At 36.4% G+C, this 18,245-nt stretch overlaps 6 protein-coding genes and 1 long non-coding RNA gene across 9 annotated transcripts; 5 read left to right on the top strand and 2 right to left on the bottom strand.

Moving 5' to 3' along the window:
* Nucleotides 1–141: 141 nt before the first annotated feature.
* On the bottom strand, nt 142–13,641 carry LOC149733048 (ADP-ribosylation factor-like protein 9). Its single transcript, XM_089883201.1, has 6 exons — nt 13,480–13,641; nt 12,931–13,034; nt 12,189–12,561; nt 11,717–11,895; nt 7,855–11,458; nt 142–1,111 (listed from the first exon to the last, which is right to left on the bottom strand). Exons 1-5 carry the CDS (start codon nt 13,538–13,540, stop codon nt 11,270–11,272), a joined length of 906 nt encoding a protein of 301 aa, XP_089739327.1. The 5' UTR covers nt 13,541–13,641; the 3' UTR covers nt 142–1,111; nt 7,855–11,269.
* Nucleotides 511–1,161, top strand: LOC149733052 (uncharacterized). The gene is made up of 2 exons (XR_016385570.1): nt 511–717; nt 907–1,161. It is a non-coding gene; the product is annotated as an uncharacterized LOC149733052 (long non-coding RNA).
* Nucleotides 1,564–7,914, bottom strand: LOC149733050 (uncharacterized). 2 transcript variants are annotated; one of them, XM_089883205.1, is made up of 5 exons: nt 7,855–7,914; nt 3,491–3,599; nt 3,204–3,293; nt 2,689–2,801; nt 1,564–2,552 (listed from the first exon to the last, which is right to left on the bottom strand). In XM_089883205.1, exons 2-5 carry the CDS (start codon nt 3,543–3,545, stop codon nt 2,355–2,357), a joined length of 456 nt encoding a protein of 151 aa, XP_089739331.1. In that variant the 5' UTR covers nt 3,546–3,599; nt 7,855–7,914; the 3' UTR covers nt 1,564–2,354. The 2 variants fall into 2 exon arrangements, with proteins under 2 accessions (XP_089739331.1, XP_089739332.1); XM_089883206.1 differs by lacking the exon at nt 7,855–7,914 and having other exon boundaries at nt 2,689–2,798; nt 3,491–3,605.
* LOC149733051 (uncharacterized) lies at nt 3,911–5,816 on the top strand. Its single transcript, XM_089883210.1, has 4 exons — nt 3,911–4,246; nt 4,452–4,541; nt 4,745–4,848; nt 4,972–5,816. The coding sequence occupies exons 1-4, from the start codon at nt 4,192–4,194 to the stop codon at nt 5,161–5,163; spliced, it is 441 nt and encodes a 146-aa protein (XP_089739336.1). The 5' UTR covers nt 3,911–4,191; the 3' UTR covers nt 5,164–5,816.
* Nucleotides 7,949–10,617, top strand: LOC149733049 (uncharacterized). Of its 2 annotated transcripts, none has more exons than XM_089883208.1 (4): nt 7,949–8,088; nt 8,852–8,941; nt 9,237–9,346; nt 9,775–10,617. In XM_089883208.1, exons 1-4 carry the CDS (start codon nt 8,034–8,036, stop codon nt 9,970–9,972), a joined length of 453 nt encoding a protein of 150 aa, XP_089739334.1. In that variant the 5' UTR covers nt 7,949–8,033; the 3' UTR covers nt 9,973–10,617. The 2 variants fall into 2 exon arrangements, with proteins under 2 accessions (XP_089739334.1, XP_089739333.1); XM_089883207.1 differs by having other exon boundaries at nt 9,234–9,346.
* Nucleotides 13,642–13,851: 210 nt separating the features above from the next.
* On the top strand, nt 13,852–15,683 carry LOC149733047 (uncharacterized). Its single transcript, XM_089883204.1, has 4 exons — nt 13,852–13,992; nt 14,490–14,576; nt 14,875–14,993; nt 15,324–15,683. Exons 1-4 carry the CDS (start codon nt 13,938–13,940, stop codon nt 15,519–15,521), a joined length of 459 nt encoding a protein of 152 aa, XP_089739330.1. The 5' UTR covers nt 13,852–13,937; the 3' UTR covers nt 15,522–15,683.
* A 481-nt stretch (nt 15,684–16,164) lies between these two features.
* LOC149733046 (uncharacterized) lies at nt 16,165–18,245 on the top strand. The gene is made up of 4 exons (XM_089883202.1): nt 16,165–16,281; nt 16,638–16,724; nt 16,923–17,041; nt 17,450–18,245. Exons 1-4 carry the CDS (start codon nt 16,227–16,229, stop codon nt 17,645–17,647), a joined length of 459 nt encoding a protein of 152 aa, XP_089739328.1. The 5' UTR covers nt 16,165–16,226; the 3' UTR covers nt 17,648–18,245.

Genomic DNA, 18,245 nt, shown 5'->3' with positions numbered 1-18,245 from the left:
AATAATAACTAACGCTTCCCCCACTATCACCACAATATACATTGTTCATATCTATTCAATTGTTCATTCCCTCGAACACAACGTTGATCAACAACTATTAATTGTTGGCGTTTGTTTCTAACTTGAAACAAACTTCCTATTAGTGTTAAACATGTTTGTATTGTGTTATATACATGATGGATTGCAAACTAAGGTATAAATATCACAACCTAAACCATGGAAGTCACAACAGGGGATCAAGTAAGCAAGTGAAGCAGTGAAGATTTGTCAAGAAGAACAATCGAAGAAATATCTGCGCTTAACAACGCTGGGAGTGGATATTTCTTTGTTTGTTTTTTAAGCGGTGTTTACACTGCAACGTAGCTCGCTGTGGCGTAAAAAGAACAAACAAAGAAATATCTGTGCTTAACAATGCTGGGTCCTGGGTGTAGATATTTTTTTACACTGAAGATAATGCTTAAATTTTTTTTACCAGATTTTTCAGCTGATTAATTGCTTAAACACTTCATTATGCGTTGTATTGCGATCCTTCTGCTGGTGGCGCTGTTTGTTATGCACGTGGAAGCTACAGTGCAAGCCAAAAACAACAACAACCATTGGGGGCATGGGAATGAGAGAGGTCATGGCGATGGACATGGGGGTCATGGCCATTGGGGTGGCAAAGGTTACTGGGGTCACGGAGGTCATGGAAAATGGGGTCACGGAGGTCATGGACATGTAAGTAATATTTTATAAAACTGAATGTAAAAAATAATAATTAAAATTTTTATCATAATTAAATTTATTTTTTTTAAATAATAATTACAATTTTTTTATAAGTTTTGCCGTCAAGGCGTCAAATGTCAATTTTTAGCTATTTTTTCCTAATTGAAAACATTTTTTTCATTTATTAAAATATTCTAACAGAACAACTGGCATCATTGAATTGAGAAGATGGAAAATGTGCGGAATTTTAAAAAAGCACAATTTTAAACATCAGAATAATTGTTTGACATATTTTACAATATCGTAATATTTGTTAAAAAATATTTTTCAATGTGAATATTTAAAATACCGCAACAATCTTCCTACCTTAGCTGGGACTTGAACCTGCAACCTCCTAGATTTGAATCTGTTGATGGAATATTATTTAAATATACAGAATAAAATATGAAGTAATAATTTGTTTGTTTTAATAGTTGTAATTTCACAAGCTAGGTAGTCAAGTAACAATTACAAAAATATAGTGAGTTCGGTGTTTTTATTATACTATTCGGTAGTAAACGAAGAATATTTACCAAATAGTATCCTCACAACTCAAAAAGAGCGTTGTGAATTGTTAAAAACACGATTAGGAAACATGTTAAAACTAATGGACAATGTGTAATTGTAACTGTTATGAATTCCGTAAAATTGCCCCTGATCTAGTGCTTATGTACTTGAACGATTCTCATAACCAAATAACATCAGGCTTAAATGCTATGAAATACGTAACCGAAAAAATAAAGTCCTATAAATAGTTTAACATAAGATATATTGAATATAATATCTCAACTTAACTTGCTTTAATTTAAACTTCAGCAATCATATGTGAACTTTTATTCCATGCGACAGAATAACATTGCACTATAAATATATACAAAGCTTCATTACTACTACTGCAGTGAGATTTGAACCGGCACCCCATGAACCTAATAATTACAACATGGCTACTTACAACATGGTTTTAACAACGGACATCCTGGCATAATATTGACAACAAATTTACCGAAGTCAATGTTTTATTATTTTTGCAAATATATAATCAGCCAGAAGGTGGGCTCTTATAATCATTCCTGGTGGCTACAATATAAACATCAAACATCATACACTTAACTATCGGTGTCACTTTTTAATTTTGCACAAAATCTGAGATGACATTAAAGCAAGAAACATAGGAAACTTTATTGATTAATTTGTCACAGATTAATATGCCTGAACTAAAACATCTATTTAAAACATAATATTATTTTAACAACCGATTTTCTGACATTACAATTAAAGTAAAGTTACAATGTCCGGCAACATCAGTAGCACAATACTAATATATACAATATACATGCTATAATTGGTTTAAGACCTGTTTTGAAAACAAGCTTAATATGCCAACCAAGCAACCGTGTATATAGCAGGGTGGGTAAAGATGGAACACCTCTAGCACATAATATCAAAGCATCTTAAATCGTGTTTTAAACAATTAACGACGGTCTATAGGAGTTGTGAGGATACGGTTTTATAATTCTTTTAATGTTCTTTGTTTACTAGTAAATAAGATGAGAAAATGGAATGAAAAGGTGTCCCATCTACCCCCACCGTACTATATATTATACACATGTTCACTGATGGCAAACCATGACAGTTGCTTTGGAATGATGCATCACATAATCGCTCACGGAGCCCAGGATCGTACGTCTGAAAGCCCCCATACCACGTGAACCTGTGACTATCGCATCACAATTCTCTTTGGTTGATATTTGTACAATAGCCTCACCCACAGGACATTCGCAATACTTGAACAACATTTGCGCTTTGGCCTGTGATAATGAAATCATTATTATATGAATTTACTAAATATACAAAGCAATTTACTATATATATAGTAAAAATAACCCAGGACCCCTGGTTCTTCAACCATGGCCTGGATTCGAACCCAGGATCCCTCATACTTACATTATGTCCCTCCAGTTTTGTCTCGTATTTCTTTTTCAATTCATTCAGTTTCTTGGTTGTTTCTTGCCGCAGTTTCTCAATATCCTCAGTGTAACTCACCAATACTTCATCTTCTGTCAAGAAATAAAATTATCCAACCCAGTGATCACTGTTATTGGTAAACCAGAGCCTTTACTACTATTGTATTAGTTTATTATAATGTGTTTACCATAAGCCTATTATAGTCTGGTGCCATGGCAGTAATAATAGCACTTCGTTATAGGCCAGAGGAAACAGGTTCAAGACTCATCGCTGCTACCATTTACCTTTATGGACGTATGTATCCTTGGGAAAGACACTTAACGACAATTACTCCAACCCAGTGGCCACTAATGAGTTGTCTAAATTATCAGCCATACAAAATATACCACAATAATAGAAAAACATAAATTATTGGAGACTAAATAGTTTTTAAACATTTAACTTCACAATCGATGTGATAATCAATAATATATAAACATAAAACATGTGTTTACCAAGAAATATATAGGTTGGAATAAGAGGTTGTTCAGCTACATGGCAAAGCAAAATCTCATTTTCCGGCTTGTGGATGTGCTCAAAGTACCCTGGAACAACAAATTAATCTTTATTATCACAATACATTAAGTTGAATAATTAAATGCAACTTATTTATCCTCACATGGCGGGGCAACGACAGTCGTTATAACACGGGTGTTCTGTTTCATACACCTCGTGCCCGCTTACAAGTTACCACGTATGTAACTTTATGGGTGATTGTTTAGGTTGCATATTTATTACTTACATTCAAATGCCCTGCTTGCGTTTTCACTGGCGTCCACAGAAATTAAGACCTTCATTTTAAACTTCAAGTAAACCTCGATCGTTTCTAACTTGTCTGGTCAGCTTAGGTTCTGTGCGATCGATGTTAAATATGTGAGAACGCGCGAAAAAAGAACCGCCGACAAACACGTTTATGACATCACGTAGGCATATCACGTGTCATAATAAAACGAGTGTTCTAGACGAACACGTGATTGTTCAAAACAATTGTCAACAATAGACTGCGGACGTGCGGTTTTACTCGTGGTCGCTTGTGTTGTTGATTTGTAAAAACAAATTATATTGGCACAAATAAAACACATTACAAAGTATCTTGATTTCAAAGCTGCTACAACAATGTGGCCGACAATATGAAATTGAAAAATAAATTTCGTTTTGCAGCAAAATTCGCGTAAAAACTTCTAAAACACAAAATGCAATTATAGTTAGCAATAGTATGGGTTATATGGCCGCCATCGTTTGTTAACAGGCATTCCTTCAATTCTTATCGAGCAATAAAACAACAGCGAACCTAGACGAACTTTGCTTGCAAAACAACCGGTGCCTACGTGACTGGCTGGCTCAGCGTTTTTCTCACGTTTCCTATTCGTTGCGCTTTCCCATTTAACGGTCCACACATATAAGTACAGTAATACAAGACGTAGGGAACAATTCTGAGCAAACATGAAGGTCTTTATAGCAGTTGATAACAGTGAACTAGCGGAAAAAGCTTTTGACTGTAAGTTTTACCGTAAATCTAGCAATAAATTTATGAAATATTTGGTAATTTATTTTATTTTTTTAATGACTGTAGTTTTGCTGCTAATTCCCTTCTCTTCTACGTTTTAATAAGTTTTATCTTCGCTATCGTATTTTAAATGATAAATAAAAATGATTAATATACATATATATTTCATATAAAACTTTGTTCCCATTTATTCCAGGGTATTATCGTGAATTGCACAAAGATGGAAATGACGTTCTTGTTGCTCATTCTGCTGAATATCCGCACATTGGGAGCTATGCGTTCTTGGGTATGCTGTAATGCTAACAATGGTATAAACTATTAACCAATATTGTATATGGGTGAGGTCCTACAGCGTGTCATGCCATGGGACCTGGGGTTAAGGCCAGAGTTGGCCGATTACCCCAACACCCAGTAATTTAGGAGTTTGCCCTTTACCCCACCATACCCCCCTATTACCCCACTTTACTCAATTCACCCATATACCCACAGGGGGCCAACTGCCAGTCGAAGAAATTCATGCAGCTAGCGCTGAAGCTACCAGGAAATACGAAGCTTTGAAAGAAAAATATCTCAAGAAAATAGAAGACCAACAGGTGATTACAATTGTGTTAAATACAAAACATGTTAGTTTACAAGAACCCGCTAAAAAGTTATGATATATTTTTATTTTAAAAATATAATTTTTTAAAATGATTTAAAAAATTGTTTTTCTACAGTCTGCGAAAATCTTTTTCGAAGTTCATGAAAAGCCAGCAGAGGGCCTCGTTAAGATGGCCGAAAAGTCTCATTGTGACTTCATAGTTATCGGGTCGAGGGGTCTTGGGGCAGTCCGTCGTACGATACTAGGTTCCATCAGTGATTATGTGATGCATCATGCTAAGGTGCCCGTTATGGTGTTCCATAAATAAACATTACCCCGTCGTTGGTAACTTTGGGTCATAAATATATCTCACTAAAAAAGCCACACATTCGTAAAGTTTTCATTCTGTATTACTGGATACGTACGTTAAATTTTGCATGTTTCCAAAAATAAACAAGAATAACATTTTATGAATAGGTAGAACTTAATTAAAAATGATATTCATTTAATAACAACCAGATGTTCGAAAGTTTCAAATGTTTTTTATTAAAAAAGTTGTTTTGTATCAGTTTGATTAGGAAAAAAATAATAATTGATTAGTGCAGTTGCCATAAACCTTTTCGTTTTTGTGAAACTTGTTTCTCGTTTCAGTTGTTAAACTTTGATGTTGTGGGAAAACAACTTTTGTTTTTCAACAAAATTTTCTAAATTTCACTTCGTTTTTGTTGTATCTATTGCAAATTTTAAATTCCCTGTTTGTGTTTTATTCGTTGTAGTAGTATGTAGCTGATTGATTATAACATGGAAATATCATCCTAACATTTTCGTTAATTTCAACCTATATTCACCTGTTGTTAATTGCATAATCTGATAAAAAAGCCAAGTGTCTTAAATTTCACAACTGTTGATACGAACTTATTGGTGCTATGTACATTCATGCGTGAGTGTGTGTGAAGGATGCAATAAACTTGGATTTGTTAATTTTTGTCGAGTAAAAATTTAGGGTACCTAGAAACTAAAGCTATCGCAAATCTTAATTTTATATGGGTGAGGTTCTACAGTGAGGCATGCCATGGAACCTGGGATTTAAGCCAGAGTAGGCCCATTACCCCAATCGCCCGATGAAGAACAATTCTTTGTTAGTTATCAAAAACATACAAATAGTTATATTTATCTGATAATGTCTACGTCACATGATTTCACAAAAAACATTTTCTATTACTAAAGATGTTTAAAGTTGTGTTATCACAAAAAGCTCTGCTCTAAACACAACATTTTATAGTATTTATATACCAACAAAACTATTTATGGGGAAAATATATATATTTTATTGTACAATTGGCTGGACTTAATTTTTGTCCTGTTTTCAAAGCACATTCGTACTATATTTTTTACGCAAGAATCGTTTAACTTTATGAGCACCAGATCAGGGTCAGATTCGCGGAATTTATTACAGTTAAAACTAATAATAAATTTTTTTAAAAAACAGCAAAAACTTGTGAGTGTATTACAAAAACTGTGAGTGTATTACAGTAACACACACGGCCTACTAGAGATACGGCCTGATAATTCACATTTTACGTTTGAAATTAGAAGGCCTATTGTACGTCACAACCAACATTATTATCCCATTGTTATTCATTGTTTGGGTGTAAACATATCAGCATAGTATACAGTTTAATTCAAATTTTCATTTAAAATAGAAGGTGTATGCTAGTTGCAAAGAGAGTATTAGGGTTGTTTTGTATTAATAAAGTGTTTAAAATTAACTGTAAGATAATCTACAGGTAGTCTTTTAGGTTAGAACAGATTACGTAGTCCCGTTCGCACTCAGTCGAAGAAAATTACGAGACAGTATATTCAGTATAGCTCTCTATATCCATTTCGCTACTGAAACAACATTTGTTTCTAAACCAGTGATTGTGTCTAAACTAAACTAGCGCACATTAAGTTAGTAAACAAGACAGTTTTAGTAATTGTCGTTTGGTTTGCAGGTTCAATGATTATTTGTGTCAGTGTATAGATGTTTTATTTTTAACGTGAACCACTTGCGGGTCTGAACTTACTTGGTACTGATACAGTTCATTCAAATTATATTATATACATTCAACTACAGTTTACCATGGTCTACAAGTGCGCTGCATGTTTAAATTGGTCTTGTTATCAGTCCTGTCCGAAGAAACCTTCGTTATTTGGCTCCTGGACAAACGGACTTGACGGCAAAGTTGCTTATATACGACCAACTGGCAGCTTGGTCCACACGGTGGAATTTACGAGAATGATTATGAAGCTCACTTGGTAAAGCATGGAAAGCGAAAAACCCTTAAAACTGAATCTAGTTCCAACTATTCCGTTAAAGCCAATTTGCTTACAACCATGTATTCTGGTAACCCCAACTTTTGTAGTTTAACTTTTCAATACATGCTTTGGTGGACAGTGGTCAATCCAAAAACAAGATTCTATTCAAATCCACTTGATTCAGCCATTTTTATATAAATGATGATTAGGTGAATAATTTAACGTTATTTGCTGGTTGGTTGGACACTTATATGTTTTGCCAAATCAAACATCCAATGCCTTTTGAGGATAACCCTGCCCTCACAAGCAGCATTGGTTTGAGTTTCTCAATGAAAGCTTTATTTCTTTCTTGTTTAATCCCGTTTTGGTGCTGTAAACTTTGTTTACGCCTTTATTATGTTTACAAGTGTTTATTTATAACATTATGTTGCTGTCCGGTCGCTTCTAACGCTGCATGTAGCTATACTTGTGTAAATAATTGACCTCATTGCTAAATTCGTATGTTTTTCAATGCGTTTTTCCCATTACTGGTACCTTTTTTAAGCAAAATACATGACGTAACAATTGAAAATAATGGTGTTTGTGACATACAATAGGCCTTCTAATTTCAAACGTAAAATGTGAATTATCAGGCCGTATCTCTAGTAGGCCGTGTAACACATTGGGTAATTTAAGGTGTTTAAACCCAATGGAATGCATTATATTATGTCACACCACTAACCTCATAACATGTTGATTTCAACCGGTATATGACGTCATACTATACCAGACTACGTGACCAGGAACACAAACCGCAAATTTATTTTTTCCCTTCCGACCGCGACAGACGCGATAAAAGAGAGCTTCTAGAATTCGTTGCAAACATATTTATTTCGTCAGCCAGCATATTCATACGTAACAATGAAGGTCTTTATTGCAGTAGACAACAGCACGATTGCAGAAAAAGCTTTCGAATGTAAGTATTGTGACGTGTGTGTGTTCGAATTGTCAATTGACCTATGTTGGGTCGTATTCTAGTATTTATTGTGTCGATTGTCTCTAATTCATGATGTCATTATCTAATCATTATTACTAATTAGTAATAATAAATGTAGTACATTGAACCCCGGAACGCGTAAACGTCGCTTAAAAGAACAAACAAAGAAATATCTACGCTAACCTGCGCTGAACAACGCTGGGTGTAGATATTACTTTGTTTGTTCTTTTTACACCGAGGCGTGCTACGCTTTAGTGTAAACGCCACTGTTATGACACGAATGCATGGTCATCACAAAATCGTTATGCCACGTATGCACAGTCAGCACAAAATCGAACTTAACGACATTACGACATTAACGGGCCACCACCCAAGTTAAACATTAACCGCAACACGCGTACCATTGCACACTCTGCAAAGAGGCATGTGCACGCGCGATTTTGTTCACAAATTTTGGTTATGCAAGTCACTATTTTGCCCATGCACGCTAATTAATTAAAATAAGAACCAAATCTGTATTAAGTCGGTTAATAAGCACGCGAAAATTAACGTCTTGCCCCGCGAGACGTCGTTAGGAATCGCTATATTCTGCAGAATGAGATGCAGGAATTAACATAGTTGTACATGCATGGCGCTTACCTATAATTACAAACACCTAATGCGTCCTACCCTGCTATAATACATACACACATGGTATTATACATAATAGGCTAAATGTTTATTTAACACCCCATACACGCAGGGTATTTCACCAACATACACAAAGAAGGGAATGAAGTGATCATCGGGCACGCAGCGGAACCCCCACATTTACCAACCTATGTTTTCTTGGGTAAGTTTCAGCTTATCAGTGCTTCACAATATTTTTACTGCAACCTTAACATTAATTATAAACCAATAGTTAAGTTTTGCCAACCAGACAGAAGGTGTGTCGAACAGAACAGTCGTGTTATAACAACTGTCATATTCCACCATGCGAGGATAAATAAATGACATACTTGGTAACCTGTAAGCGAGCACGAGGTGTATGAAACAGAACACCCTTGTTTTAACAACTATCATTGCCCTGCCATGCGATAGATAAATAAGTTACATCTATACAACTTAACCCCCAACCCTTGCAGCAGGAGAGGTGGCGTACCCAGTTGAAGAAATGAAAGCTGAAGCGGCGAAAGCTAAAGCAAAGATTCACGAACTTAAAAAAAAGTATACGAACATGATGGCAAACCATAAAGATGTAAGAACATTTAATGTTTAGATAACAGAGGGTGCAAAATTTGCATTTGGTGTCCTCGGGCAAGACACCGAATGGTGCCAATTGCTCAAACCCAGAGTAAATAATCACCTAGAAAGTTACATGGTAACGGTAACTTGTAAGCGGGCACGAGGTGTATGAAACAAAACACACTTGGTATAACGACTGTAGTTGCCCCGCCATGAGAGGATAAACAAGTTAAACTCTATCAATCTCACATTTATAAATACCTTTGAATGAATTGTAATAAGACTGCTCTTGTTAAAAACAATTTTTTAATTAATAATTAAGCTACATAATATAATCAGTTTGATCTTCGCTATTTTATTTAGAGAGATAAATACAAAACTATGCTATGTAAGCCATTTTACAAAATTATGCTATGTAAGTTATTTTAAAACAATTCCCAGGTTTCCTACAAACTTGACTTCCACGTTAACGACCTTTCACCCGGTGAAGCCGTTGTAAAGATGGCCGATAAAGAGAAGTGTGACATCATAATCACAGGGTCACGTGGTCTTGGTGTTGTACGACGTACAATATTAGGGTCAGTGAGCGGATACATTGTACATCATGCTCGTGTTCCTGTGCTGGTGTGCCATAAGTAAATAACCATGTATAATTCATTGTGTATACAATATATAGCATACTACTATACAATGTATATTGTAAGATGCAACTATATTGTAAACCCCATATTAATTAACATATTATACAATGTATATGCAAGGATTTTACACCAATGTTAAAATATAATAGGTTGGGGTAAATTTGTGTTTTACCCAATGATGTAAAATGTAAGGACACCGTGTTAATTCATTCCATTGAATTGTAGTTTGGGGTAACATGGTCTACATTTAAATTCATATAGAATTGTTTCTAAAACAGCTCTTCCTGCATTTATTTTCATACCAAAGCTTAAACGTCCTATATCGGTCATATTCGTCTGAGTGAATGAAACTCAACAGCGCAAAATATTCACGCTGTTGAACAACCTGTATCGGACGATGAAACATTGGTATATAAGCCAGATATGCCAGAAGTGTTGTTCTAGAAATAAAAGTGTAATATCATTTATCACATAATGATAATATATTGTACACTTATTAATTACACCATATGACTTGTACACTGAACTTAGCGGTGTTTCCAATCCAAGATTAATTGTGCTTTAGTTACTTATGTTTATGCTTTGTGTGTTACTGGAATATAATTGTAAGACATCTGTATTGCAATACACTTTGTACTCATAATGTGTTGTGTTTGAAAACACGAGTTTTTAATAGGGGGGGTTCTTTTGAAATACTTGGATATATTATGTTTTACAAAAAAAACTGCAAAAAAGTTTTATAAAGCATTAACTAATTGGAATTTTTAAACTATTCCAGAGAAATGATCACTTTTACACATACACTCATGGCAAATATAATAAACATCAAGAATCATCGTCAGCAAAAATCGGATTTAAAAAAAAAACGCAACAACATTTTTATGCTAGAATTAACATTATGACATCATATTCAAGTTGTTGTGTTACAACAATAGTTGTAATAAAAAAACTGCCCAACTTTTACAATATATATATGCTACTTTTACCCTGATAAAGTTAATCTCATGTTACATTGATACGGTTATCAAATTACAAGAATATTCGAATCAAGTAGTTGACAGGGAAAGGGAATGAGGGTTTTCACTGCAACCAAATTTAAAGTTAACACAACAATACTCAGGAATTTTAGATGGGGGCGGAACCAACTAACTCAAAGATAATTTTTTTTGCGACATGCTTGAAACCAGATGTTTGGTAATAAAGCATAGATATGCTGTGCTCCATTACCACAAAAGGGGTTTCCTTGCCCCCTTTAACCCCCCTGAATACGTCCCTGTGTTATCAGTATTGCATATTCATGTTTGTTGTTCGTTCAACAGACTTAATATAATAGATATCACAGTTTCACGGAACGATACCCCCTCCCCACCATTAGCACAACATGTAGCGTCCAATATTGTGATGTTTCCGCTTGTTTTACGACCGATCTCCTTCAAGTCTTTGCTGTTAAATATCGACGAACATTTTTCAGCATTCTCCAAATCCTGGAAAAGTTTATGAATTGGAACAAAAATCTTGTTATTTTGACTTTTACACTGGAAAGTTCTGCATAATATTGAATGGCAATAATTTCTACTCACGTATCATTTTACATGCAAATTATAAACCTTACTAACAGCTCCAACTTACGCTGTAATAAAGTAAGTCTAAACTAGTAGTAGTAACTTAGTGTACTTAACTACTTTTTTCGATAGGTTGAGTTGGCTTAAAACTAACAACACACATATACACCCATTCAATACCTGTTTATTTGAAATCAACAAGCAAGGAACTTGATTGGTCGATTCAGCGAGCACTTTCATCAACTCAGACTTTGATTCGTTGAAATTATTTTTATCGGAGCCATCGACGACGTAGATCAACAAATCCATGTCAGAGGTGAAGTGCGACCAATACCTTCGCGTTGAAGGACCACCTCCAACTAAGGGTGGAGGAATATTAATGTAATAACATTAAGGGGTAATGGGCCAACTCTGGTCTAAATCCCAGGTCCCATGGCATGCCTCAATGTAGAACCTCACCCATATAGAATAAAATGTGCATATACAATGTTGGGGTAATGGGCCAACTCTGGCTTGAATCCCAGGTCCCCTGGCGTGCCTCACTGTAGGACCTCACCCATATAGAATAGACAACAATGGTATGTTTAGAAAATACCAAGAAATCAACTTTACTATAAACCCACACATTACACACAGCAGATTAAACACCTACCTTCCATCACACTTAGTGAACACTCCCCACTTTGTATTTGAACCACATTGAATCCCTGTGTGGGGGAATACCCCTCCTCGGGCCTCTTAGCCAACACATTAAGTAGTGTGGACTTCCCACAACCCTCCAACCCTAACACCACTATCTTCGCCAAACGAGGTTTAATTTCAGCGTCCGTGATTTTAACATCATCCAGCTTGTTTGGCGTCGATTCAAACATGTTTGTTGTCTGTTTCGGGGTTTTTGGTGATGTTATAGACGGTGATGCCACAGGTGGTGATGTCACAGGTGGTGATGTCACAGGTTGTGATGTCATATTCTTTACTACTTTCGAACATGTGATCTCACGCATTGGAAGAATTTGTCGTTCCATCTAGAAATCAACATTATTTATCAACCTTAAAAATTTAAAATGTAGGTCTTACACCACAACACCCAGGGTGGCATGGCAATGGTACAGTGGCTAGCCACTAGTGACCTGCTTCTAACCCATGGCCACAGGTTAGACTTGATGCTGCTACCAATATGAGCAAATGTGTTTTTGGGCAAGACACTTTTAACGGCGATTGCTCCAACCCAGTGGTCACTAATGGGTTGTCCAAACTATCAGCTATAAAAAAATCAGCCGCTAAGCTACATACGCGGTTGCTCATAGGCGGGTACAAGGTGTATGAAACAGAACACCAGTTACATTCAGTTATCCAGGGTGCCCGCACCCTCCCAATGCTCCCACTCCTCTCACCTCCTCCTCCGAGACAATGGAATCCACATCCCCAATCCCTTCATCAGTTTCCTCAAATATCCTCGACTTTCGACGCTGGAACAAGAAATATCCGACAGCAGCTCCTGTGTTTAGCATCATAAAACATAGATTACATTTTTTTGCATTTGTCTCTTCGATTACAGTAGCGAAGATTAAATAATAGCTTAAACAAAAATACAGGATGTAGCAAAAAACAATTTATATTTAGTTAAATAATATAGACATGGCCACATCACCTGGAGTGCTTGGACCAGTGGCATATATTCGGGAGGTAAAAGCAACTGGACGCCATTGGTTTGTGAAAATTAAAGCAAAAAAAACATGCTTTTTTAAATTCACAAAGAAAAAACATGCACTAAACAATTATCTCTAAAGTAACATACATGGTAACTCGTAAGAGGGCACGAGGTGTATGAAACAGAACACACACCCCGCCATGCGAGGATAAATAAGTTACAAGTTGTAACTTACAACATTCATTTAAAACAGCTTACACAAAATAATTCATGAATTAAGTTAAGAACTTACCAATAGCCACGCCAGCGACTCCTGCAGCTACCACAGTTGGTTTTAACTTTGGCAGCGGCATATTTCCCAACAACAACAACAATATTCCTATCCGTTCAAATAAAACACACCGTCATTCTGGCAGAATCTTTGCCGGTGACATCACATGCCAGTGGTGCCGAATAAATACTGTCACAAATATGACTCCCATAGAAATACAATAAAAGTATCTAAAACTCTTTTCTCATTCAATTTTATATTTTCTATATTTTTGCAATAGTTCAAAAAGACTGTTACCAACAAAAATGTTGTTCTAACGTTTTAAGCTAAATTTTTAATTAATGCCTGTCAAAATTATTAACGGCTCTTTCGACATATTTCAAACAAATATTATCGCACAAATTAAATATTTGTATTTGATATCGTAGTTGCTCACGGAGGTCCTTCACAGTTCACACAGCACATTGCAACTTGGAATCATGAAGGTTTTAATCTCAGTAGACGGAAGCGAGATCGCAGAAAAAGCTTTCGAATGTAAGTATTGCGGATTTCTAATATTGTAGAGTGGGGTAAGATGGGACATGTGTGGGGTAAGATGGGACATTTCGTTTTGTTTTATTGTCCCATTTTCTAGAAAACTAATAATATTTACACAGAATTGTACAGCCGTATCTTCACAACTCTAAAAGGGCACTGTTTAATTGTTAAAAACACGATCAGGAAATATTAGATATTGTGTTCTAACGGTATCCAACCCTACATTATAACTAGCCTTTTTAAACCGTTATTGTATTTCTAGTAACTATATGCAGTAGGGTGGGGGGAGATGGGACACCTTTAGCACATGATATCCAAACATCCTGATCGTGTTTTATATAATAAACATCGGTATAAGGGAGTCGTGGGGATAAGGTTTCATAATTCTTTAAATTTTATATGCTTGAATGCTTCCCACCGAATTGGACGAGAAAATAGATGGAAAAGGTGTTCCATCTTCCCCCACCTTACTGTATAACGGTGTGTCGTTTCAGGGTATTTGGAAAACTTTCACAAGTCACAAAACGAGATCGTTGTTGGTCACGTGGTTGAGAAACCATCGGCGTATCACGCGCATTTTGGTTTGTAGCTTTTGTAGTTGTATCTAATGCATATTATTGACTATAGGTGTATGTTTGTGGTTTATCCATGGTTGCCACTCCCATGCCCACAGTCGAGTTACTAAAGCTATTGCAGTGTGTGGATAAGCAGGCATGACTTTTGGTTGGTTTGGTCATTTATATTCTCATGGGTGGAAACTTGAGTGACTCATCCATGGTTGCCACTCCCATGTTCACAGTCGAGTTGCTGAAGCTATTGCAGTGTGTGGATATGATACCAATATATTATTGTACTGCAACCAATACCACATTATTACAGCCGGCGGGGCAGTCTCGTCAATCCCCAAAGATTACTTGGCAGAAGAAATTCCTGAGGAAATTCAACGAGAATTCGAATTGTTGAAGAAAAAATATGACGCAAAGTTAAAGAACCGAGCGGTAGGTGGTTCAAATCTCGCCGCTGCTAACATTGCGGTCGTATGTATCCTTGGGCAAGACTTTTTTAACGGCAATTGCTTCAAACCAGTGGTCACTAATGGGTTGTCTAGACTGTCAGCCATACATTAAAAACAATCACCCGCAAAGGTATAACGGTTATTTCGGACAATATCTAAAGCTGGCACGCAGTCATTCCCGTTCATAGCCAATCAAATCGCTCTGTTACGCTTTAGTTGTGGGTTATTAAATTTGGCCTCGCGTGCCCAATTCATTTAATCAATGCAATATTGCAGTAATTCATTAAAAATGAACCCATATTTTGCTTTAAAGATAAAATACAAGCTCGTGTTCGAAGCAACACAAGATAAACTTGGTGAAGCCATTGTTAAAATGGTGGACAAAGAGCATTGTGGCGCAATAGTGACCGGGTCACGTGGTATGGGAATGATCAAGAGAGCAATCCTCGGATCTGTTAGTGATTATGTAATGCATAATTCGAAAGTGCCAGTGCTTATATACCATGCTTAATGATATACTTGTTCATGTGTAAATTGCATAAAATAATTTTTGAGTAAAATTACCGTCAACAAAGTGTTTCGCTTACTAAACGCGTTTTGCCGTTTTAACTTTTAATTATTTGCAATTGTTTTGAGTAATAAATACTTTGTGTTTTAATGAGCGCGGGTAATGAGTCCCTTAGTCTTTTAACATCCGGGTAGATTACGCGCGTGCCTTTACAGCCAAGATATTGAAGGTTGGGGTAAGATGGTCCAATAGGTTGGGGGTAAAATGGGCCATGTTTTCATTCTTTATTTATCGGTCCATTGGGCCGTAGAAAAGATGTGGAAACATGGAATATTGTGAGTTAAAGAGACCCATCTTGCCCCACCATAATATACATCAAACACGATCTGGAAATATGGGATATAATTTGCTAACGGTATCCATTATCCAACAGTACAATTAACCCTAACCCTACACAAAGGTATATGATCTCACACGCAAACCATATATTACACCACAACACACATATACACCGTGTCAGCATCAGCTTCACCCTCCAATATTAATATTTAACCATGGTACACTAACATGGTGGTTCAACTCCATTTCCTCCTTTGTTTCTTTATTATGCGCACAGTTCCTCCTCACGCATGAGTGCTTACTGTATTATGGATTTTACTTCCACTCAACGCAGTATAGTTGCGCGACAGGACTTAATGTAAGACCAAGATGCGAGTATTAATAGCAGTTGATGGAAGCGACATCGCTGAGCATGCGTTTAATTGTAAGTTCATATATATTGTTATTATATATCATACCGTTATTGCATATTACAATACTTAACTTGAAATTGCTGTTTTGGTAAAAACGTAAATTTTGTTTTACAGCTACACTTTTTATGGCAGATGAAACGTTGGCGAAATACAATCGTTTTTACTCGAAATTCAATTTCAAATTCCACTTTATGCCTGATGGCGTCAACACCAATATATTCTGCTTGTTATTGCTCAATATTTTTATACTCTTGGGTTTGATTATCGCTTACGGTTTCATAAAGCTTTATATGACGTCATAAACATATGATTCTTAAATGTTCATGACGTAACTATCCTTATTCATGACGTAACTATCTATATTCAGGGTATTTCGAGAATATCCACAAAGACGAAAATGAGGTCATAATCGGCCATGTTGCTGAGCAACCTTCTATTTACCAGCCATATTTCGGTGAGTTGATGACGTCATAATAACTAATGACGTCATATACCCTATTTAAACAAGAGACTGGTTATGCTAGTTGTTGGTGAAATATCCCTTTAGTAAACTATTAGTTGGACCATATTTGTAGCACTTTATTTTAAACGTAATATGAACCAGTGACGTCATATGAATAATGACGTCATCAAAGTACTAAATCATCCCTAGGTGGCGTGGTTGCCCCGTTTCCTGTTAATGAACTGGAGGAAATGATTCGCAAAACTAAACGTGAAGTTCACCAGTTGATGACGAAGTTTGAAACGAAGTTGCATCAGATGGAAGGAAAGGTGGGTGGTGTGGCGTGTGTGTGTGGTGTGGCGTGTGTGCGTGGTGTGGCGTGTGTGTGTGGTGTGGCGTGTGTGTGTGGTGTGGCGTGTGTGTGTGTGGTGTGGCGTGTGTGCACGTGGTGTGGCGTGTGTGTGGTGTGTGGCGTGTAGGTGGTGTGCTTGGCGTGGCATCTGGTTTATTGTGTGGCCTATATACGGGGTTCTTAATGAGATCCTTCAGTGTTATGTATGGCTGTTCGGTCAACCCATAAATGACCACTGGTTTGGAGCAATTGCTGTTTTATGTCTTCCATCTTAATTAAAGGCAGCATCGGACCTTGAACCAACAGCCGAGCGATTTAATTGATTATAAACGGAGACGAACGTGTATTAGATTTTATCAACCGGGTAAAATTATTTTCGGTTTAGGTGCACCACCGGTTCGTGTTTGACGTCATCAATGACGCAACAGGCGAGGCGTTGGTTCGATTGGCCGATAAAGAGAAGTGTGACATCATAATCACAGGGTCACGTGGTCTTGGTGTTGTACGACGTACAATATTAGGATCAGTGAGCGGATACATTGTACACCATGCTCGTGTTCCTGTGCTGGTGTGCCATAAGTAAATAACCATGTATAATTCATTGTATAGTAGGGTGGGGGGAGATGGGACACCTTTATATTCTATTTTTTCGACCATTTTGGTAGTAAACAAAGAATATTCAAAGAATTATAACAAGCGTATCCTCACGACTCCCATAGACCGTTGTTAATTGTTTAAAACACGATCAGGATATTTGGATATTATGCGCTAAAGATGTCCCGTATTCCCCCACATCACTGTACATATAATGTATACCAACCTACTATACAATGTACATCGTGCATCATATACGTGTAAACCCAGTTTAATTTATAGTATAAGCATATGTTGGGATCAACTAGTTCATGTTTCCACCATAAAAATGTTTCTGAAATAGCTCCACTGGCATTTATTAGCGTATGTATAATATAACGACTGTACGCCAAATGTTAATTCAATTTATCTCACGTTGTGGTAAAATGGTTTAAGTTTTCATTTTTTTTCGTCATTCCATTTAGTAGTAAACAAAGAATATTCACAGAACTTTATAACCGTATTTACACGACTCTTTAAGAGCGTTGTTAATTGTTCAAAGTAAATTAGGAAATATTAGATATTATGTCAATAAAATTGAAATCAAA

Source organism: Ciona robusta, chromosome 8 (genome assembly GCF_009617815.1).
Source record: "Ciona robusta chromosome 8, ASM961781v2".
NCBI lineage: Eukaryota > Metazoa > Chordata > Ascidiacea > Phlebobranchia > Cionidae > Ciona > Ciona robusta.
The sequence above is the reverse complement of the archived record's forward strand: the minus strand, read 5'-3'. Positions and strand labels throughout refer to the sequence as shown.